This window comes from Leptidea sinapis, chromosome 43 (assembly GCF_905404315.1).
Source record: "Leptidea sinapis chromosome 43, ilLepSina1.1, whole genome shotgun sequence".
In the NCBI taxonomy this organism is placed as follows: Eukaryota; Metazoa; Arthropoda; class Insecta; order Lepidoptera; family Pieridae; genus Leptidea; species Leptidea sinapis.
This window is the reverse complement of record NC_066307.1, coordinates 2,031,963-2,057,724: the sequence shown is the minus strand read 5'-3', so window position 1 is coordinate 2,057,724 and position 25,762 is coordinate 2,031,963. Positions and strand designations below refer to the sequence as shown.

Below are 25,762 nucleotides of genomic sequence, written 5' to 3'. Positions count from 1 at the left end.
AAAAAAAAAGAGAGAAGAAAAGTGGTGGATTCGAAACTATTTGTTGAATAGAAGTTATGTATTTAATGACCTCCGTGGATTTGATAAATCATTTCAGAACTTCACCAGAATGTCACCAATTGATTTTGAAATGTTATTAAGAGTGATTGGACCATCAATAAAAAAAAAGAAACGAAATTTCGGCATCCTATTGAGTTTATAAACTAGATGTTTCGTCTTGCTCTCCACTCGTAGTAGGGGAGCACGGCAACACGTATCATAAACAATGTTTCATCACCTATGTTTCTGAACTGTTTACAGAGATGATGAAACATTAAGAAACATTGTTTATAACAGTTTATAAACAGTGTTTATTAACAAATGTTTACTAATTAATACGTGGCTTAATTCCAGCGGTTGAACTCTAACATCGCGCTACAGTATAACATAAAGATATAATAGGCATAAAAGACATTTATTTTCTCAAAATTGATTCGTTTATAATTATTTTTGATGTCTTTCTAATATACTAGGTACTACTACCGCTTCCGAAACAAATGGCGCTCTGAGAGAGAAGAAACGGAGTAACAAACTCTCCCAGCATTCTTTTTTTGCGCTCTTTTTAATAAAATATACAATATTCTACTCTCATTGCTATTGCTATAAAATAATCATAATCTAGTCCCAGGCTGTCTGATCACTTAGATATTCAACTGTCGAGTAGTAGGATTTACCTAGATTTATTTACAGAGATCTTTTAAAAAAAACATTTTAATTTGTTTATAGATAATGTCTGAACAATGGCAGTGACACTATTATAAAAGTGTATACATCTACCCTTAAAGCTATTATGTATCTTATGAAGCCTACTAGAATTAGTTACAAGCAATCCCTTATTTCTAGTGTTATAATAATTAAAATTACTATTAAGAGCAAAAAGGTTTTTGATAGTGTTTATAATTAATATACTCCTATTATCTGAATCATCTTCATCATCATATCAGCCGGAAGACATCTTGATCGGAAGAGATCTTGACCAAATTATCAATCCATCTAGTGGTCCTACCAACACTGTGTATTCCGGAAAATGGTCTTCTTGGATGACTTTTCTGCCCCATCGGCCAGCTGTCCGTCGAACTATGTGCCCTGCCCACTGCCACTTCAGTTTCGCAATCATTTGGGCTATGTCAGACTTTGGTTCTCCTACGCATCTCCTGATTTCTGATCCAATGTCGTAGGGAAACCCCGATTATATCAATAAAAAATAATTTAAGTAAGAAGATTTAATAGTTGCTTAATATATATTAAAAGCAGAATGTACGACCGAAAGTATTCATCTGAAAATCCCATCAAGATCGTTCCAGCAGTTTTGCAATAGTCCATAACAGACAGAACGTCCAAATAATTATTTATTTAATGCAATTGATAAATATTTGTTATTTCGACAGTTGAACTTTCATTCATATACGTATGCTTTGTTCTTGATTAATTCTGCGCTGGGCACTTATAAGTATAAAGCATTATAAAAAATTTTTGTTATTATATATATTTAAGATGGGCTGGGAGTTTCTTTTCAGTTCTTCTCCCCATGTCAAAGCCCCTTTAAGAACTGATGTAGCTTTATGACGTTTTCCAAGTGTTGTTGCAATGTGTTATGTTATTATCACTCCGTACAATAAATAAATATGTTTCTACTCCATAATATTCTATATTATGTGAACTTTAGATTTTTTACAAAATACCGCATTTATTTTCAATTACGGTTAATTCCAGGAGTAATTTTACGTTTGCTTATATTATATTGTACCTATCGTTGACTGTGTGTGTATGTGTATGTGCACACTCACTCCAAGCGGGCGCGGGCACGATGAGTCCGGAGATCATGTCGTCGGAGATGACAGGGGGCTCCGTGGGAGGCGGCGGGCACACCAGCGAGTCGATGATGTCATCGGTGGCCGCGCGCATGACGCCGCTCAGCTCCGGGGGCTCGGTGCGGGACGACCTGGGTAGTATTGGTTAATGGTATAATAAGAGACGAGACGAGCAGGACGTTCAGCTGATGGTAATTGATACGCCTGCGACTGGCCAAAAAACCCAAAAATTCTGAGTGGCACTTCAATTGCGCTCGTAACCTTGAAACATAAAATGTTAAGTCTTATTTGCCCAGTTATTTTATTAGCTACGGCGCCCTTTAGTCCGAAATACAATAATGTTTACACATTACTGCTTCACAGCATAAAATTCACCGTTGTGGTACCTATAATCTAGCATCCTGTGCAAAGGAGCCTCCCACTAGTAAATAAGTCGCCTCTTACGACACCATGGGTGTGGCCTCGGACTTCTCTATTCTTTTATGCCCCGGGGAAGCTCAGGTCAAAAATGTAGAGCTCCTCCTCAGAGCGGTTTACAAGGAACAGTGCGGAACAGGATGACGTTGAACCAAACTATAGCCTGACTTCTTGCATGGTGCAATTCAATTCAATTTCAGTTTCAAAGAAAACTGCGTTTTTAGACATGTCGAGTAAAGATCACTAACCCCTAACGCTTCGCTATTAAGACGTGCAATATTAATAAGTAATATTCTCAATAACCTCTTCACGTTGTTGATAAGTATTACCTGATACCGATATATTACGAATTAGCATTACATAACAATAATTATAATTATATACAATACTTAATATCATTAATGAAGGCCGAGCCGTTGACCGAAATAACGACCTTGGGTTACTTGTGTTTCCAGTTGCAACAGGATAACAAAAACATAAGTTTATTCAACGAAAATATAAGTAATAGGAATTATAATTGCTAATTTCGTTTGCGATCAAAATAGACTTAAATAGTTTCAGCGTAGATTGACGGCCGTTTTTAATAACGTATCTCTAGTTACGGATACATTGCTGTCACCGTTTAATGACAACATCTGATCTATTCAGAATAATTATAGTGCAATGCTTTATGTCAATAGGTTATTAAAATGTAAGTAAGCGTAAAAGGATAGATTTGTCTTACCTCTAGTAAGTTAAACTAAGGATAGATAAGTTATTGAAAACGGCTGTTAGCTAATAATTTAATTGAGTTTTATTGTTGGTTGAATTACATAACAAATTCGAAGAAGAGGCTTTTGAACAAAATACAGATTCAGTTATAAAAATGAATAGCAAAATAAAGACACGAGATTAATGAGTTAATCTTGACAATACAATTAATAATACAGAAATTATGTTAAAATCTTTTTAAAATCGAGAAATATTTCTTTTCTGATATAAAATATGTACCGCTGTACATTCTCAAAAGAATTTATGGGCGGCCCAAGAAGGCACAATGGAACGTAAGGCTTGGGAAAATGGGGAATGTGAATTCATAAGTTGGGTTGGATGAAGGGAAAATTGGTAAATTGCTCGGCCGGCCCACAATCTACATCCATAAATATGAATCTGTGATAAGAAAACACTACCATGTTTTGTGTTTCTAGATAAACGAGCACACAATATGATGCCAAAATGTGCACGAGAAATTATAATTTGATACTGAACCTAACAAACAATAACTCTCTTCTACTATACTTTATTCATAACACGAGTCACTGGCTATATAAAAGTAATAAATGGCAACATATTGTACACTAAACAAAACCCCAACATATTGTTAGGTGTCGTTGACAGCCATTTACGTCACTGAAAATGAAATTGTGTAGAAAATGTAAGAGTGAAATTGTCGAGAATACTTTATTATTTACACAACACTTTGGTAATACATCAGCATAATCGGTGGGAAAGGTTTAGTCATTTGGAAACAAACAAGGAATACAAATTATCTTATAGCTTCGAAAGATCTATGAAAGGGAATGAAATGGATAATGTATATTCTTGTTGAAACAATTGCGAAACTTACAACGCGTAATATTTATAATGTAAAGTCGGATGCCTCGCAGCGTTGAAGAACAAAGCCTTCACAACAATAACATTGCACGGGAGTTATTGTGAGAATATAATTTCACGGCGGTGTTAATATACAGCGACGCGGTAGTGTCGAGAGGCTCAATTGCGGACCCTCACAATAGTCAGTATGACGTGAGAGGTGCCGGAGGGCGACTAATCTAGGGATGTCATATATAGACCTGCGCGAGAAATCTGTGGGGATTAATATTATATTAATCGCTCGCCATTATCGCCGACATATATTCCATTTATTAATTTTTATTGACTTATACTTTAAATAATTTACAGAGAGAATTCTAAGCTAGCATAGCCACGCAAAACTGATCGAACAGTTTGACTGCATCACTGTTAGACTGATTAAGTCTTGTAATATGAACATTGATTTTATATGCTGGTACTGGTTTATATGGGTGCTATTTGTGGTGCCCGGTGACCTGTTATAGTTAATAAATCATCGTATTTGTTGGATACCATTACTAATTATGACAGTAAGAACGATCATAATGTTCACGAAGCATTTTTACACAAACAATGAATTAAAGCTCTAAAATGTCCAATTTCCAGCATCCAATGTTCGATGATTTATATTTATACAGATTATTCTTTAATACTTTTTATGAAATTTTTAAAGCTTAAAACGCTTTTAACTTTGAACACGACTCATATATTGGGTTTCTTGTATTCAGTATTCAGTAATTTCAAAGAAATATTTATTTGATTCAAAAGCTCTTAGTTTAGGCTATTTGGATTAAGCTTATTTGACTTTGACTTTGACAATAGGAGTGTTATCAACAAATACTTATAATATGTACTACTATCAAACTTATCACCCACAGCCTAATAAAGTGTGAACACTTTTGGATACCATGTTAGGAACCTAAATCTTATATTAATCCGCATCAACCAGCACCATTGCTTATCATATGTTCTGATCATTACCTGACCAATGGGCATTCAGAACCCGCGTCTGCTCACCTCCGTTGGTATATAAGACTATTTGCATTCCGAATAGGGAGTCCAATGGGCTATAAGCTTGATGAAAACTACACCCACGTAGTTGAAGTTAGTTAAAAAAATGAAGAATAGAGTGTGGTTAATGTCATTCTTGTAGATTCTTCGGGTCGACAGATAGTTTGTTCTATTATATTATATGATTTTAGAAAGTGAGTGTGGGGACCATCTCGAAGCGGAAAGAGGTTTACGATAGAATCAACACTCTCCTCCAAGTGACGCACTACACAGATATGTAACAGATATGTATATATCCTAACACACCGATTACTTATGGCACCGTGGGCACTGATTTTTTGAATTCATAATAACCGCTAGCCGGCCATAGTGAATAACACGCAATAATTATTATATCGGGCATTCATTCTCAATTGTATATCTTCTTCATCTAAGATGCAATGTGTCGTTACAACGTTACAATAATTCCGCGCTGTTTTATTATTTAAAGTTGTTACCAAGGCCTTCTTAATTCCAATTGCACAGTCAGCAAATATAATTGTATTGTACTCTAGTAAAATGTTAACAGATTGCAAGTGAAGGTTGATTACGTTTCCGAAGTAATTGGATTTGATTGCAGTCACGTTTAACTGTAAAATGCAATACGCAAACTTTTCATCTGTTATTTTACTCGGTATTCGAATTAATATATCAGCGTTGTTAGTGATATAGCTACATAGATATATTATGAAAGAGCAAATAAAGATTAAATGAGGTGTAATCGAAACTGGTATCTAGCCCCAAACTGGGCATGTAACCCATTGCCTGTACGTTATCATACAGTCAACAAGTCATTCAGTTAACTCAAGTCGCGTGAAACTAATCTATTGCTTACAAAATAAACGTACCTACAGAAGCTTTCACTTCGATAAACTTCGGTTTTGGAACTCATGCCCTTAATTTTGTTAATTATTTCACCAGAATGTACAGGTGACAGCCCTAGTAGTGGTGAGGGAGGCGGTGTATATATAGGTCGTAGCGAGCGCTTCAGTAAGCTGGTAGCGGTGTAAAGGTCAGGTGTGTAAGGGCGGGAAATGCCGTCGAAGGCCTGCGCTCAGCTCCGGCAGAATGTTCCGCACTTTAACTTCCGTTTCATTAGGTGTCGAGCGCCTGATTTCCTGCTCGACCTAGCGTACACTTCCACGAATTCTTCCAATATATTTAAGTGGAACATACAACGTTGACGTTGTATTATTATATAAGTGATATCCCTCATTTCTGGGATTCATTATAAAAATTAAATTTGTTTCCAAAATTTATTAACCATGCGGGACTTGAACCCGTAACCTCTCGTACCGTCAGATTTGAAAGAGCGACATATCAAGTCAATTTCCTAATATGCAATTATCGGGGTTGAGCATGTTATCAACTGTAAAGTAGATCCTGTAGATAGAGCTACAACCTGAGAGTTGAGCAACACATACCAAGATTTACGAACCAGGCGTCACTCGAACGTTTGGCTCAGTTGGTAAATTCGTTCGTTCTAGTGAGAGAACTCTACAAATAACTAAGGTTAATCGATATTGCAATTCCCGGTTATGTATGTCTACACAATAATTTCCCTTGTACAGGAAGTCGTAATTTTATCATTAATTTTTAAAATAATAGAGGCGCGCAGATAGTACTTTGTACATTCTCCGCGCCTCTGGTCCCCACGTGCCAAGTGTCATGACAACAAACGGCACAAATATGTAAGACTCACTGAGACCGACACATTTGTAACGCTTGCTGTCTTCGGCAGTCGAAGCAGCAGCCCCAACACCGCCTTACGTAACTTGGACATGAGAAGGAGCACGTCCAACACCAGCGCCCTTCCCCGTGCCCAAGCCACCAGGGTCATTGCATTAGGACGCTTGCCTTCGCGGTGGGTAATATTTAGCTCTAAAACAGCTGGTAAAATAATAAGTATATAGATATAAATATATAAAGTATAAGTAGTAAATTCGTATTCTGACAAATTTAACTCAAGGCAGGACGTTCAGCTGTAGGACGGTAATTGATACGCCCTGCCCATGACAATGCAGTGCCTCTCAAGATTATTGAAAAACCACAAAAATTCTGAACGACACTGCAATTGCGCCATTCACAATTCCATTTGAGACAAAAGATGTTAAGTCTCATTTACTCAGTAATTTCACTAGCTACGGCGCCCTTCAAACTGATACAATAATGCTTACACATTACTGCTTCACGGCGCCGGTGTCACGAGTTTTACTCCTTTAAATAGTATTTTATTTTATGGTGTAATACTCGCGTTAATCAAAGAAAATTATGGCTGTTCCATTTATAATAAGCTAAATCATAAATATTGTACATATAGAGAGTAGCAGAGAATGTACAGTGTACAGTGTACTATCTACGTGCCTCAATAGGGCTACTGGAAACTAAAGCACTCTTCAAGGGTACACTGGTACACTTCCTTGTAGTGATAGTTTAAATTTCATACAGTCATATTAAGAATTGTAAATATAGCTAAGCATTGTTCTGTTTTGATTAAATGTTATAGTGTAATATTTTTCTAATGTAATCTAATTGTAAAAAATAGAGTAACGCCGGCAAAAACAATTCCGCTAGTTATTAGGCTTGGATTGTTATAACAATATTCTAAATAATAACTATTCTTATGTCAATGAGTAATGTACAAAATATTATAATTATAAAATGACTCGTAGTGAGTGAGATTTAAGAATGAATACTACTATATAATACGAGTAAGTTCGCTCATGAACTTGAACTTACTCAATCGATATCTCATCAAAATTGTAACACAAAAGACGTACCTCATCATCATGACCAGAGACAGTTCTTCCTGCAGCACGCTCTCCAAGTACATCATATCCAGGTCGGATACGATCGCTCCGTTGATCACCATAATCTCATCGCCTTTGATGATACCTGTTAGAAATAAATAATGGTAACAACCGTTCTGGAAGTAATGTGGACGCCGACAGGCTGTGTTTAATACTCGGCTCTTAGAATAAAATACAATACGATCATAAAACGAAGTACAAATTTTTGTTGTTTGCAAAGAGAAATTATGAATTTCGTAGCCATTATTGTATTCGTATATAAAGTTATGATATTATAGCAGGAATGGAATTCTTCTTCTTGGCAATAAGGCTTTTGAATCAGATTTTGTTTTTAATTATTTTTTCTCAGAATTCCATAATATATTAAATTAAAAGATCCTTATAACATGAACTATTTACCAGTGAAAGTCAATTCAAAATCAGTCTCGCCGTTTCACAGAGATTATACAAACATACATACATAGATTATTATCATTATATCACTGTCAATATTATATTAGAAACATTGGACTATATATTTTCATATTGATGACAGGTATTTGATACATTCTATTGATCGCACATAATGTATTTGTGAAATCGATTTGTCTTTTATTGCTTTCAAGTGTTACTAGTTTACGTATAATAGAGTTTCATTATAGTTTATGATGATTATCATTATAATGAAACTAAAACAAGATTTTAGTTTTAAAAATAGGCTATGTTTTTTTTATTCAAAATTAGGGATCCGTAATAAAATTGCTATTTTGTAACACAAGGTGTAAAATGGAATACCTATTTTTGCGTGCGCTGCAAAAACTATTGACAATAGAACAAAATGATGTACAGGCAATATTTTATTACTTATAAAACTATCGCGTAAATTATACTTTATATGGCAAAACAACGATTGCCGGGTCAGCTAGTAATTTATATTCATAAAATTATTATCCATTATTAGAACAATATTAACGCCATTCTATCAACCCAGAGTTAAGCCTAATAGCAGTAGGTTTACAGTTTGTCGTCGTGTTACCCACAAAAAGTGCTACAACAACACAGTGTAGAGTGTATGTTGATACTATGTACTATTAACAAGTAAAATAATTCGACAAACTGATATTGAGTATAACGTAAAGAGTATTATTATTGTGAGCTCTGTGGTTGGAGTACATCGATTTGCTATTCGTAGCGCGAACGGTAAATAGCCATCGGGCATTCAATATATATATCGAGCTATCGTACATAATCAGAATATTCCACAGTGTAATCAAAATTAAAATTGAACGAACGATAACCTTTACTAATAATTATGATGACGATATCATAGTAACGTCATCATTTAATTAACTTAAATGTGAAATTTTAATATCTTTATCAGAAAACGTTGCATAAATTTAATATCCATTATTGTAACAAAATGTGAAAGCCACTCTGTCAGACTAGAGTGAAACTATCAAGCTGATTTTCCAGAAATTTTAGAATGAATATATCGTAAGGGTTACATTTTGTGCTCTTATTTTGAATAGATCCCGACGCCAAGCGAAGTAATCGAATTGTTCTTTAACTTTTTCCGAGTGAGCTGTACGAAGCTGCGAAACGAAACCACATTTGAATGTCAGTTAATTAAAATTACAAATTGAAAGTTGTTTCTCAAAATTCGTGCAAAATTGGCAATTAATTGACTTGCATTACATGATGTTGGGCAGACATAATATGAAGATTTTAATTGTTTGATACTTAGATAATTTATACGTCTAGATAGACTGTGAGCTGTAAACACGTTGAAAAATAGTAGCGAACTGTTAGCCTCTATTTACAACAAACGAACGCACACTAAAACAGAGTGGCTGATGTATCGCGAGTGTAACATGAAGCCGTCATGCACGCTAAAGGCATAAAAGGCATTTATTTTCTCAAAATTGATTCCTTTAGAATTCTTTTTGATGTCATTTCTAATAACTACTAGATACTACTACCGCTTCGGAAACAAATGGCGCTCTGAGAGAGAAGAAGCGGCGCAAGAAACTCTCCCAGCATTTTTTTTTTGCGCTCTTTTCAATAAAAATATACAATATTGTACAGTAATTTCTACCCCATAGTAAAATACCGTACGTCATGGTGCTGTGAAAATAACTGAAGTATACTAATCTACCGGTCGCAACATTCGTGTACTCTCTAATCTTTCTAACTGCATATGCCGCTAACGTAATGAATTTGGCCTGTTGTGCGTTGCCTTACAGCAGAAGGCACTATCTAGACGTATAATTTGTTTAAGGTTCGATCCTATCCTATATGAATATATCAAATACATAGTGGTTTTCAAGAAACTTTTTTCCACGTACTAAAAAAGATGGTAAGGCCAGGTATAATTATTTACTATCAATTAAGCCAAATTCTTATTACTTAGTTCCTGACATAAAGGACCGCAATTTAAATACCAACATTTTCTATGTTTATTAATAATGTACTATATTACTAGTTAATCATTTACATGTTTTATTCTTATCTGTAATAAAAAAGGGCGGACCGTAAATGCCGAAACTAGTTAAATCTGTATCTTCGGAGTCAGTGATACCTCTACAATTATGTGTGTGTGTGTGTGTGTTGAGTGTTTTTGATTCTTAGTAAGTAAGTTACAGTAGACATTCCGTTTCTGAATGTCATAATTGCTTAAGATAGGTTTTCTTCTTTACCTCAAAATTGCTTAGTGTGTAGTTAAAAGTCTTCAAATGAATCTTATTGTAAATATCTTATTGGAGATAGCATCATATTTATGTTTCACGAATTGTTAGTCGTTTGTCTCGCCTAACTGTTTTTGACATATCTCCGACAAAAAATATGAATTAGTAATTCTGACTATGATTAATGTTCTTACCATTCTGCATAGCAACGCTTTTATCCTCGACCCTGCTCACGTAGCAACACAGCTCGTCTTGTCTCTCTGTGTTCTCAATTAGCTCAGCCTCCACACTGAAGCCCCACATTTGTTCCAACGTGGTGCGCTGAAGCTCTACTTGGTACAGGATCTTCGCACAAACTTCCACCACTTCATGTGTATGCAGCTGTACAAAATTTCGTATATTATTTGATGAGACCGACCGTTTTACAGGTAAATATAAGGGTTCTTAAGTAGAGGTATATTATGTGAGAAATAATATTCATAGGCCGGATGTAGGGCCGACCAGCGGCTACTGACATCGGTCGATCGCAGCCGTACTCCATTCTTTAATATGTGCGTACTTCTTATACGCAAATGATTACGGAATAAAAGACGGAGAAGATGTTTACCCGAGTATTATAGAGCGTCAAATGGAAGGAGAAATTGAACAATATTGCCAGAAAACCAAAATTTTTGTTTACGTTTTTGAATCATAATGAATGAATGATAATGAATGAAGTGAATAAAAGATTTTTCTTTCTATCTATAACAACAATTGAATAAAACACAGTGTTCTGTTCAGAAAATTTGAACAGTTGTACAGATTGTCGGTAATTTTTTAAGTTACTTTCTTCCAGGCGTGTATAGGTACTCCCGACAAAGTTCTTGCCATCATACCTTTTATACAAGCTCTCTAATTATTCTTGACTATCGTAGTCCTCTATTGACATTGCATTCCATCACACTCCAAGTCAATCTAATTCCATCCAGCCTCTCTATTCATATGAGTAAGACGCCTCACCATTTCCTTATCAATAAATATCATTATCTTTGACTTCACCACTATCTTGCCAAAACCACAGAGTACGGATAGATTACGTAAACAACAATTGATTTTAATCTGTCTTTAAACTCCACGCAAGCTAGCTTTCAAAAATAGTTTTTTATGTACGTAATCGATATCGCATGCCATAATTATCAATGCGCGTAAATCCTAAATTAACAATACATCAAATTAGATAATATCACACTATTAACAAATTGTACTGTACATTTTTCATCACCTTTTTTTCTACAAGATGGCAAAAAGTCAACAAATAAAATGGCAAATATATACTTACTGAAATTAAATGTAAATAACCTTAAAAATGTCTTGAGTTTTCATATAAAATGCGAAGACACTTCTTGTATAACCTTTAACATGGGGCACACTAAAAGTTTTGCACTTCTATCTAATCGGAACTATTTGAATTTCGAATGTTATATTTTTTGAAACTTTGCGATCTTCTCAGTAATTAAAAACAATTGACGGGAAATCATTTGTCAATTGTTTTGTATCACACATCAAAGTTCTACGTATGACACGAATATGGAATTACGTCGAAAAGATTTTAGAGCAATTGCGATTTGTTTATGATTGTAAAAGTTCTGTCTCTCCGCAAGACTGTGCCGCTCGTCTTCAAAATGCGCTTGGGAAAGAAGCACCTTACTCGAGCACGATGAGGCGATGGTTTGCTGAATTTGAGAGGAGTAGGGTTACTTTACATGACGAATTTCATGAAAGGCGGCCTTCAACTGCCGTCAACGAAATTAATGTGACTACTGCTAAGCGGCTAATTGAAGAAAACTCGTGGATTACCAATTCGAGGACTATTGGGGATTAGTAGGAGCCAAATTCAAAAAAATTTACACGAAGAATTGAAACTTCGGAAACTTTGTTGTCGTGGGATCACTCATGATCTGACAGCGGAGCGGAAGCGGGTTCGCGTGGAATGGTGCTCACAGATGCTAATGAAGTACGACCACAAACATTCTAATGCTGTTTGTGACATTGTCACAGGAGACGAAACGTGGATTTCTTGTTTTGAACCCGAAAAAAAATCAGTAATCATGTGAATGAACGAAGACGACCTAAAAGCCGCGTTCTCCTACATCATGAGAACGCTTCTTCACACACGGCCAACAAAACCAAGTCATTTATAGCTTCCGAAAAAGTAAAACTCGTCACCCATCCTGCACACCCTGTGATGTCTGTATTTTCCCCAAAATCAAAGATTTGATGAAAGGTTTCACTTTTAGCAATTCCGAAGAGGCAGTGATAGCGTTCGATCAACACGTAGAAAACATGCCTTCAGATCTGTGGTCCTCCTGTTATAAATAATGGTTCGATCGCATGATAAAATGTTTTAAATGTAAAGGTGAGTATTTTGAAAAGCAATGAACATAATATTTTAGTTAGAACATTTTGTTTTTTTAAGTTACGCAAAACTTTTAGTGTGAACTACGTATATTACCAGAAGAACTAAAAGAACTGCCCCTACATATTATGTTGACATCCTACAGTAAACATTACGATCTTATATACTTATTATTTAGCTTTATGTGTTTTACTTACCTTGTTACATAGGCAATGCCTAAAAATATAATTTTAAACATTTTGGTATGTTTGCCTTTGTATTTGTGCACGCTTATCTCACAAAAGGCTGAAACAATTAGGATGCGGTTGACACTGATGTAGTGTGGGAAACTCAACGTGATATTTGATATTTTTTTTATTCCAATCGATTCATAAAAAATAGCGTCAAGTGAAAAGAAAAAAAAACAATGAAATCCTAGTGAGTAAAGTCCCGGGTTCGTTATCTATTTTACAATCAGTATCAAATCCGTCTTCATTCTCAAACCATGACAATAATTTGCTAGAAATGTCAAGAGCCCAAGCTCCTTAGTTAAATTAAATAGATTTGATTCCCGTTCAAACGATATAATAAGAATTAAAATATGCAATGTCAGACCCAACTCATTCGGATTTCCACTTACAATAAGTTTTTCTACTCGAAATGGGTTATCGGAAATTCGAATATCAGCCGATCAAAAACACAGTTCGCCACTTCGAGCTTCTGACAGCATATTGCGATAAAGTCAATTACATACTATATTAACGAAAATAGACAGAATTTTTTCGTGCATAATTATAAAAGTAATTTAAATTAAAAAGTCTTTCATGTACATTTTTAAAACGCAATTCACCTTGCTATTTATATAACAAATCATGCCGCCGGGGATTCGTAAAGTACAAAGGAGTATCATTAACTTAATTACTGGCCTTGTCTTTTGTGACATCGCCTGATGACTTTTTAACTAAGAATTGCGAATTACTTAATTAGTTTCTTATTTGAGATAGTTCGCAGTATTTAAAAAAAACTAAATCATTAAGTCCTAAATTTCAACTCGTTACGACATCGAGTGCGTATAAAATATTCTCTTTTTAAAAATTACTGTAAAGTTTATTTTTTAAAGGCAGACAGTGAAGTATAAGTTTTCAATCAAGTATCAGTAGACAAGATTCAGCGTTCCATATGAATAGAGTTCAAGAATATGTAATAATAAGTTTACTGAATCGGTGATAGTGTTAAAATATATTTTGTAAGCCAAACCTAGCTGAAGTTGTCTTGTCTGTTGTGTAGATTAATACACAATTTAAAATGCTATATTACTTACATATGTCTCAATGAGATCAGAACGGTGCGGCACAAAGTAATTGTGGTCTTCCATGTCCCGGCGCTTCTTGACTCTGACGAAATGTTCAAGTGGGTTGAGAGATCTTCGGACGCACGCAGACGCGAGGAACTCTTCTACAGACATGCCGTCACGAACACCCACTGTAGCTGTGGTACCTTCAGGCAGACTAACACGAACTGCTGCTTCACCATCCTCGCGAGACATCTGTACATATAAAAACACTAATCTAGAAATAATTTTTTTTATCTTAAATACTACGAACATGAAGAAACAAAATTCGTTTTTGTTTTAAGATATTTTGTCTGTAATTTTACCAACTACGGCACTCATTATAACAAAACACACAGATAAATGCACATCACCTATCAGACAACATCCTGTGAACAAAAAGACTCCCAATGGCCAAAACAGTTGTTAGAATTCAATGAAATCAAGAAAAGTTTAAGACATTTACTTACAGCAAAGAAGTTAATACTTAAGCTTAACACAAATAGGTTAATTAGACTACATTATTTAAGGAAGTTGCAAATGCGGACAAATCCTTTTATTCTTGTAGCGGCGGGTACAAGCTTAGTTTGATTTAATTAGGTTTAGCGCAAGTTGCTTGCAGGTATAAAGACTTAAGTCGAGCCATTGTTGTTTATAATTACGTTATAGTCTTTGCTTGATACACAATTTATTTCATTTTACATCAAGTCTGGCCTGAATTCTAAATGAAACTCTACTTTTGACATGTTTTTATTTCCTTCAACATAATACCGTATCGGATGTTAGCAACGTATTTCGAACTACATTGGACAACGAATTTTACTGGAGTTTTTACATGTTCCAAATATTTGATTGGTATTGCCTAAAATGGCGGCTGTATTTTGTGAGGAAATGTCTAATGAGGTAAAGGGAGGGTCGCAGTCTAACTGTGCCTTTCCGTGACGTTCGAAATTAGGAGATGTTATAATATTGGAGGGTTGCTTGCTAATGTACTGGTCTGACTAATATCTAATTACAAACATTCAGTCATGTGGAAAGAATATTAAAATAAATATATTTAAGAGTACCGTGATAGATATCACCAAAAGCCAAGTGATCGCTATTTCGGCCGACAACGCGGCAACGCGTACCAAGAGTACTGACATACTCTTGGTACACTTCCCCGTAATGATAGATTTAATCATAGTATTGTAAATATAGTTATAAGCATTGTTTTGTTTGTATAAACTAATAGTATATGTAGATACATGTATGTAGATGTAGATACATGTATGTGATTTTTTGGCTTTCCAGTAGCCCTGTTGGGGCGCGTATATAGTACTTATAGTTTGCACCATTATTTTAATTTGAACTCATAATAATTATAATAAAAAATAATAATGTATAACTGAGAAGCCCGTAATTTATGCGACCTGTAATATTGTACTATGTAATAATCTCACTTAAGATCATTTATACGTCTAGATAGGCCGTGACAGCTGTGAAAACGACGAGGTTGACTGTTAACCTCTATTTTGAGCAATAAACGTACACTAACTCAAAGTGACATACAAATCGCGTAACCCACACTAAAGTAATAAAGCTGGCAGGAAGAGGCTAAATAGACGTATAAATTATGTAAGACTAAAAAATGATCTAAGAATTGTCTGCGAAGCGTTGAGTTAAATAACAATATAATAATATAAACAATTAATCTTAAGAGTTTTATTGTAAATAGGCTATAATAAAGAATTTGAATTGAGCAATTGTAGGTTTAAATTCGTTTGAAAAATTACTCTTACTAATTCTTAAATATACAAAAAGTATTTGTAATTTGAAACACGTAGTGAAAATATCAATTTAAAAAGGGGTAAAGGTCTTAATAATGCCGATGAGAATATTGAAATTGTTAAAGGTTTATTTAATCAGATAGGGTCATGGACTGATTGGAGCTGTTTCCTTTCGTAATACAATTTTTTAGGAGATTTCATTTATAAACATATTGGATTTTAATCTTGTTTGTTTCTACGTTGTTTTAATAATTATATTAATTGTAGCTGACCTGGCAAACATTGTTTTGTCATACAAATAAAATATACTATTCTATTCTGATGTCCAAGTTACGTCAGTTGGTGCTGGGGCTGCTGCTTCAACTGCCAAAGACAGCAAACGTCACATTGTGGAAGAAAAAAAATTGTAGCTTCCGGATAACCAATATAATATCATATTATACTAAGACCTTCTTATGGACAGAAAGAAGTATTATTCGGATCTGTTTAGGGGTTTTCGCAGTATAAACCAAAGACAGTGTCACAACATACACTCTTTATGTGCGGACGCAATGTGCATTCGATCACAATAAAAAAAAAATATTGTACGTCAAAACTTTGTACAAACTAAAGTATGAGAGATATCTTATCAACAAGGAGGCTATAAAACAGGATATAATTTAAAAAAATGTAAAATACGTAACATTCTTCAACCCATGTATACTCTATATGAAAGAGAAGCGACTTTTAAAATTATTTATGATTGAAGCAAAATAATAGACTTCATCACTGCTCATCTATACGTAACAGAAAACGTAGAGAATCAGGAATTGTATACAATTCGCTGGAAATAGATTTCAAAAATCGATCGGAAATGAATTAAATATTCTGTACAGTTACTATTCTGTTCTATACAGTTACTAAGCGGAATTACGTTAAAGTTAAAAAAAAGTAAGGTTGAGTTAAACATTATCCAAGAGTCTGGCCGCAGGCTGACTACCAAAGAAAATTAACAACTTTAAATTTTAATAAAAATGTGTAAACCTTTAGAGTTGTTGTAAAAGACGAATATTTACGTAATAAGTCAATCTATCCCCTACGTTTTGGCAAAAAAAAATGTTTTGCTTATTAGTTTTATTAAAAAGTTTTGCATATTAATATTAATGTTTGGTTTATTAATACAATACATTTCCTTGTACCATTTAGGAATTATTACAAATTTCCTAAGGCATTTTACCTTGTTTTAAGCCAGTTACATAATATACATTCAATTATATTTCTAATGGTGTTGCTAAAAATTCCTAAAATAAGTTGATATATCTTGACCAGTGTTAATATACGTACTTTGCTTGCCTCACATTTTATGGCATTCTTCTCTTTTTTAAACTAGTCTTATCCAGTTATATTTCTACCTATAGTCTTAGCAAGTTGAACGACTGACCTGCATCGATCGTCGACTGGATCCAGAGTTGGATCTTGACAGATTGGGCGCTCGTCTCTTCGTGGCACCTCTTCCTGCCAGCAGGTTGTTGAGCAACGACGGCGACCGAGCGCAGATGAACGCGTGGAACGAAGACACGGTGAACACGCCCAGCTTGTTGAGAGTACTTTTAGTGCCGCGAGACACGTGGGTTAACAGCGACTGAAACAAACAAATCAATTAGGACTTCCAAAAGTAAAATACACATTTGACTAAATACAAACCTTTTTACAATATGAAAAAAAAAATGAACAAATAAACAACCGACTTCAAAAACACTAATTAATCTAATTTTAGTTTCGATTATTGTTATTTTTGGAATCTGTGTCCTTTCGCTCCGCTCTCACCTCTGGCTTCCTCACGACCCAAGCACATCTCACCTATAACTATGTATGTAGTTACAAACCTATCTTGGATGACACCAACTCTAATAACAATAACCGTAACTAGGACTGGATTAATTAATTAGAATTATCATAATTAGTTCACCCAGTCGAAAGTTTTGAGGTAACGAATTGAGAACCTTTTTTGAAGTCGGTTAAAAAGGAAAGTTACGCTGATTTTTTTTATTCTTCACACACCAAAGTATTTTCTCTTTTGAATAGCTGAGCTTATTTCTGACTTTCAACGAGTGCAGTTTTTAAAAGAAAATAGGTATATCAATTTGTATTTATAATATATTTGCCTAGTAGATCTTAGCAACAGCCGTGCTATTGTAATAATAATGCCATCTCGGCGTTCCCTAAAAGTGCATAAGGGACGCCAGTTGGTGATATCGGTATACCGAACCGATACCACTTAGGAACTTTCAAGAACAGAACATAATCCCACCTTAAAGGCTAGCAACGCATCACAACCTTACAACTCCCCATTACATGAGCCTCTTGCCCGTTTGCCCCCTCTTATATAATAAAAAACAATTCTGTGTGCCATACTGCTACTATATGACCTTATTATAAATTATAAGGCTGTGTACACAGTTGAGTCTACAAAGTGTAACTTGAATGTAGTATCAAAAGCAACGCAAAGTAAGCATCAGGATAAGTCATGTCATTATCCTATGAAGTGCGCAGCGCTTAATACACGTTACTCACAAGAGCGTCTATAGCTGCACACGGGAGCTTTCAACTTAATTGCTAAGAATAAACCTTTACTTAGAACAAGTTTGTTAAGAAACTTGTTCAAAGCGTTCTATCGCACGCAAGATTCAACACAACTTTATGTAAAACTTTAAATTTATTGCTTGTCAAACAGCAATCTCTATCTTCAGTCTGTTTACTTTAATAAACTGAAATATAAATTCGATTTCATTTTGTCGGATTTATAATAACACGTCATCTTACACCAAGGTATATTAAATATTCTTTTTTTAAACTAACATAAAAAGAAAAAAGTTGTCAAATCTTACTTCTAATATTCAATCTTGTAATTTTAGTAACCTTGTTAAAAATATATGTACGTTTAGGTAAACATTTTGTTGTTCAAAGATTTTTACATAGTTTAATTCTATATTTGTGTATCACTTAGTATTTGTCAGTGCACCAGTAATAGAAAACATTATATGTATTCAAACATAGTTTGAAACAAGCTGTATATTTCAGTTCTGAGACTTGTGTTCTATACAAATTGTATAAATCCTATGATGAAAGCGATGGTTATGATTGTTGTGTAGTTACAAGCAGGTGAGTGTTAAGCGAGTGATTGTATATTCTGCTACGATAACGAACTTGGGCATCGATCATTTTGTCTTGTGTTTTGACACATCTATCAAAAGTATTTGTTTCTTTAGACACTTTTGCCTACGTTTGGTTTCAATTATCACCCAAATAACTAAGCACTTTATGGGTGAAGTTCACCTGTTACATCAAATCAATAATAATTTGTTCAAGCCAGTCAAAACTGCAGTCAGTTTAATGATAAGAAACGACAATAAACTCAGCGTCACTTAATTCATAAATTTAATAATCTTAATTACAGCATTTTACAATTTGTTTCTTATAACCTATGCAAGGTGATGCAATTGAAACAAACATTCAAATGTTTTGATTTACTGAAGTGAATTACAGAAAAAGTAAATAAATCACAAAAAAAATTAAAAGAGTTATAATTATTAAGAGGGCCCGGTCCGTCTATCGCCGAAGCAAAGATGATTGAAAAGCATGTTGTTTCGTCCAACGCATACCGCCTGTTGACCACAAGCAAGAGAAAGCGAAAATATTGAATGAAAAATTTCCATAAAACTTCCAGGAAACTCGTGTTTGAGAGTAATCCTTAAAACATGTAAATAAATGTTTATCAAATAGAATCTCTATTACATCCGCGCGGTTTCAATTGCAATGTTTTCTTTATTTTTACAATTTTGAGAACATCGACACGGCCAAAGTTCAGGTAAAATTTATACAATAAAGCAGATAGTTGGAGGGTTGTACATCAAAATAAATATAATTCTTAAAACCCAATAAACATACCAACAATAGGAATAATGTCTATACATTACTACTATTAGCACATTATGAAGTTTCACTCTCACTGAGAGAGAGAGAGATCTCTCTCTTTCACTTCCTAAATATTCAGAGTATAGTAGACTAGTCTCCATGTAAAGTCTACGTTCATGAAATAATGGCACGCTACGAAGCATAGCACAAAGAGGAAACGAAGGAGAGGTAGAACGATATAGAAAAGCTTTTTTTCTTATGCACATACAGTCTAAAAGATATAAAAATATAATTGACTCCCTGTTGTGTATCACGTTATAGTTTCATAAAATCTAATGCACATCCCAAAAGAAGCTTCAATTCAAAAACATATTGGTTAATCTGGGTCACAAATTGATCATGCTGTTAATCCCAAATGAAAATATTTTTATCCGATAGTTGATTGTGAAGTGAAACGTTTGACGTAAGTCATTCATGGATCGCTGATATCGTTCACTCTAGTACGGAAAGGCTGTCAATTTAACCACCAACGTCGACTCATGTCCTTGTGAACTACATGCAATATTTGCACGAGATCGAAATTCAGTTCGGATCCAATTACTGCGTCCAAATCAAAAGTCAGATTATGTGAGTTTTGCGCAGATCACAGACGAATTTAATTATTTCATGGATTATTCATTCAGACGGTAATTGACTCTGTTAGGACATGAGACCAGAATCTACTTACTTACATTTCATGTGGCTCTCTGTAATGTGAAAGTAGTAGATCACTCTTATCAGCTTGATGTATGTATCTATGTAACGGTATATTTGAACGTGGTTTTGGACCGCTTCAAACGCAATGATATTTAAAAGTATACGTAGACAACATTCGGTGTTTGAAAATGATACACTAACGCACACATGAATAATTTAACATTGCAATAGCACACTACATTACAATTACACGTCAAAGAAGGATAATAAATGCAATTATCGCAAGCGAAAATAAGATAACTCTAATTTGCTAATTGCTTCGTATTTGTATAGAAAAAATACAGTTAATTCATCAGATATGATTTTTTTACCGTACACCGTGATTTATGCCTAAATTACGATTCATACATGAGTTCATGTAGTAAAAGCTATAAAGTAGTAAAACTGCATTGAAATTAGGTAGATAATGTGTCATTGATTTTATAAAAAAAAATATTTAATATTGATTATAATATATAGCCACATTGATGCTATCAATTATTTATACATAAAATAATAAAAAACATACAGACACCAAAACAAATCCGAAAGGTATCTACAGTAAGGGTCCCATTTTTACAATTTTACTAACGACCGCGACGGCTCCCAAAAAGTTTTAAGATTACAATTATTATTTTTTGTATCTTATATTATTTATGAATGTCTTTTTGTTGGGGGTTTATTATAATAAGGTAATGGGAGAAGAAGAAAATGATCCATTGATTCTTCTGCAGTTAGCAAGGGATATACTAAAAAAACTCCTACGTAAACAAATAGCACTCACTGTCTACATCCGCTACCTACCCTAAAACTTGTTTTAGTAGTTTGATAGTTCAGCTACCTATATACGCACTTGTTTATTAAAAATTATTACTTTCACTGCAACAATGGGCCATGCAGGTCTCTCTCGGAAAACGTCGACCAGTGCCGGGAGAAACTTGTGTCTTCTATCGAGTCCTCTCTCGAGAAGGTCGCGGAATGGGGTAAGTTGAACCTTGTCCAATTTAACCCCCAGAAGACTCAAGTTTGCGCGTTTACCACTAAAAAAACCCCATTTGCCGTATCACCGCTCTTCGAGAACACTTCCCTTAAAGCCTCGCCTAGTATCGGAATACTGGGTCTCGAAATCTCGAGCAATTGCCAATTCCGTGGCCATCTGGAGGGCAAAGCCAAACTGGCTTCAAAGAAACTGGGCGTCATAAATAGAGCACGGCAATACTTCAAGCCGGCCCACATTCTAGCGTTCTACAAAGCGCAGGTCCGGCCTCACATGGAGTATTGCTGTCATCTCTGGTCTGGCGCACCCCAGTATCAGCTCGATCCATTTGACCGCGTGCAACGCAGTGCAGCTCGAATTGTCGGTGACCCAGTACTCTGTGAACGGCTGGATCACTTGGCGTTGCGTAGAGACGTCGCTTCATTGTGTGTCTTCTACCGCATTTATCACGGGGAATGTTCCGAAGAGCTGTTCAACCTGATTCCTGCCGCCGAATTTCTTCTTCGCACGACACGCCACAAGTTACGATATCATCCCCACCATCTGGATGTGTGGCGGTCCTCCACAGTGCGGTTTTCAAGGAGCTTTCTTCCTCGTACCACGAAGCTGTGGAATGAGCTTCCTTGTGCGGTGTTTCCGGGACGATACGACATGGGTACCTTCAAGAAAAGCGCGTACACCTTCCTTAAAGGCCGGCAACGCTCTTGTGATTCCTCTGGTGTTGCAGGAGAGTGTGGGTGGCGGTGATCACTTAACACCAGGTGACCCGTACGCTCGTTTGCCCTCCTATTCCATAAAAAAAAAAACAATGACTTTTTTACATCATTTCCTAAAATATTCTACCTCGATCATCCCGCAACAGACAGCATCAATATTTTGTCATTTCTGTACGTTAATCTATGATCGGCTCGGCGGCGATCGGCGTTGTCATGGCAACATATTTTGTTCGATAAATAATGAAATCAAATAAAATGTTATAATTCATGATTTCTTAACTGTGGTACGTAATTCTATGTTTTTTTTTACTTTTGTAATTAGTGCATCTTCCCATAACACAAGACGGCATTTTAATGTTGTACCTTTATCAAATTGTAAGCAATTCTGTCAACAACAAACGCGTGTGTACCGTTTTCGTATCGAGAGAGCGACTACGGCAAAAGGAACCTATTGACTCAATTTAGGCGATTGATTTTCGGCGCGCTAGTGACATATCTACCTCTTTTAATACTATAATATCATTGTTCAAACGTCGGATTATTTTAAGACTTCGGGAACTTATCGCGGAAGTTTATGTATGAAACGGTATCTCTGAAGTTTGAACGTGATTTTGATACCTTTCAAGACTTCGGATTGATTAGAAACTTCTCAAATTATCAAGGAATGATGAGAGTAAAAGAATTTAAGTAGTCTGTCTCATTTTTATTACCAGGGTCTCCAGAAATACCAAATCCCGGTAGTACCTACCTTTGTTCCGAAGAGTAGGGCGCGTTCGCAAGCAGAAAGACGATTATTCGTTTCTAAGAAATTATCATTCTTTTTAGACTAAAAGCAAACATAAATATGCTTAAATAGTAAAAGTTTCTTTTTGCTTTTCCTTATTTTGAACATATTAAAAATTATTTTTCTTCTTTTTATTTTGGTTTTCTTTAAGCGTGATTTTGAGTTTTTTTAATAATTATTTTAATGTTTACGCAAAATCAATATGAAAATTGATTTTTTAAATTTTATCCCTCTGCTTGTTCCTACGGTTGTACTGAATTCCAAATCTACTTATCCAACTATTAAACTTTTATCATCACGAAATTGTAACACTTTTATTCATGCAAATAGATCGAAATATCAGCTTCAAATAAATGAAATACATATCGTGAGTACCCGTCATAATAATAACTATAATAATATCAACTATTACCCATATAACAATAACATAATTCAATCTAATACATTGATCAGATTGCTGCTAAACATTGTTAAAATGTATCGAACGATGACTCATCAAAATCGTTTTCCTGTTGAGGATGTTCCGGATGGCAGTAAACTGTAATTTATAAACTAAATCGTGGCTACACCGCTTACACTCTTTGTAGTGCGGATCGCTTGTTAATTTCTCCATATTTCAATCTTTGCATAGTACATATATATACAAGTGTTGACCGGGCAAACGTTGTTGTGTCATATAAATAAGGTACCCCGCACGCGCTCCATCTATTATTTGTCATACATAATGAAATATCATTCAACTGAATTATTTGTATTGCGAATTTATAGGTATTTCAAAGTCAAAATATAGGTTCTGGATAAGTAACCAACAACTTTATAAGTATTAAAACGTTCTCCGACACACGATGAATCATATGGTATAAGTATTATTCCGATCGGTTTAGTAGTTTTCGCAATATAAACGAAGGAAAGAAACAGATCTCCATTTATTAGTAAAGATAAACACTTTTCTTGACTGCCTACATCAACGCAGTCATACATAAACAAACACAAAGTAAACTTAAAGCACTAAAATCTAATAAGCAAAGCCCTGGTTCAGCCAGGTTCCTAAATATTTTTTTTTAGGGAAAAGAAGGACAAACGAACGTACGGGTCATCTGATGTTAAGTGATCACCGCCGCCCACATTCTATTGCAACACCAGAGGAATCACACGAGCGTTGCCGGCCTATAAGGAAGGTGTACGCGCTTTTTATATAGATGCCCATGTCGTATCGTCCCGAAAATACCCCACAAGGAAGTTCATTCCACAGCTTTGTAGCACGTGGAGGAAAGCTCCTTGAAAACCGCACTTAGAGGACCGCCACACATCCAGATGGTGGGGATGATATCTTAACTTGTGGCGTGTCGTGCGAAGGTGAGATTCGACGGCAGGAATAGGTGAAAAAGCTCTTCGGAAGACTCTCCGTGATAAATGCGGTAGAAGACACACAATTAAGCGACGTCTCTACGCAACGTCAAGTGATCCAGCCGTTCACAGAGCACTGGGTCCCCGACAGTTCGAGCTGCTCAACGTTGCACTCGGTCAAATGGATCGAGCTGATACTGGGGTGCGCCAAACCAGAGATGACAGCAATACTCCATGTGCGGCCGGCCAACCTGCGCTTTGTAGAGCGCTAAATGTGGGTCGGCTTGAAGTATTGCCGTGCTCGATTAATGACGCCCAGCTTCTTCGAAGTGTGTGACGAGGCGTTGTCGTGGTGAAGAAGGATCTTATGAACGTCGAAGATCCTCACGCAGATCATGGGTGAGATTAGTGTGACCAAGTTTAAGCCCCTAAATCTCATTAAACTAGTCTTCATAGTTGAAGACCAGTCACAATCTATAATAATTTTCTTGTTTACTACAATCACACCGAAAGTCAAAAAAATCATTGCACGAAACCACAGACGTAACGATTCATACCGAAGTGACACAGTAAAAATTTGCCGCCAAAACGTCAATCAAAATGAATTAAATAGACACTTAATATTATTAACCAAGAGTTCCAGTTTCAAAATTTAAACTTATTATTATAAATAACACGAAGCCAGTTCTAAAAACATTCAGTGTCACCCTCGTAACATTTATAAGAATCCCCAATTTCTTAAACTATTTCATTGAAAGATTCAAAAGAGAGAAGGGAAGGATTCACGTTCTCCAAATTCTATATTTTTTTCACACTTAGATATTTCAAAATAAATATGTATGTGTAAAAAAATATAGAATTTTGAATCTTTTAATGAAATAGTTTAAGAAATTGGAGATTTTTATAAATGTTACGAGGGTGACACTGAATGTGTTTAGAACTGGCTACATGTTAACAATTTAAAATAATAAGTTTAAATTTATAATAAGTTTAAGTTTAAAAGCGAAGCAATGTATGTTGGAGGTGTCCAACATATCATTGATATGCAGAAGAAACAGCGTGAACACAGCCTTGGGGCACTCCACTGTTCTCGGTCTTCGGGTTCGAGCAATAACCATCGACAACGACATGTATGCTGCTCTCAGTGAGGAAGCTGTCCACTTGCATAAGCTCTCGGAAAGCCTAAATGATGGAAGCTTTGAGAGGAGCGCCTTGTGCTATACACGATCAAAGGCCTTCGCTATATCCAGGCTAACTGCCAGGCCTTCCCCCTTGCTTTCAATAGCCGCCTAAATATTTATATTATGGAAACATTTGTTAAGCGCAAGACTGGCAAAATATTAGCATAAAGCATAAATTAACGAGTTATGCCTATTCATGGGAGGAGGAGGGAGGGATTTACGTTAACAATATAT

General features: G+C 35.3%; 1 protein-coding gene across 2 annotated transcripts in view; it reads right to left on the bottom strand.

Moving 5' to 3' along the window:
• Positions 1–25,762, bottom strand: part of LOC126977120 (protein still life, isoforms C/SIF type 2) — a 222,852-nt gene that overhangs the window by 37,863 nt on the left and 159,227 nt on the right. For both annotated transcript variants that reach the window (XM_050825824.1, XM_050825825.1), the window contains 5 exons: positions 17,295–17,495; positions 14,097–14,321; positions 10,596–10,782; positions 7,709–7,823; positions 1,827–1,981 (listed from right to left, as the gene is read on the bottom strand). In XM_050825824.1, coding sequence (XP_050681781.1) covers positions 1,827–1,981; positions 7,709–7,823; positions 10,596–10,782; positions 14,097–14,321; positions 17,295–17,495 — 883 coding nt within the window. The remainder of the gene's footprint in view (positions 1–1,826; positions 1,982–7,708; positions 7,824–10,595; positions 10,783–14,096; positions 14,322–17,294; positions 17,496–25,762) is intronic.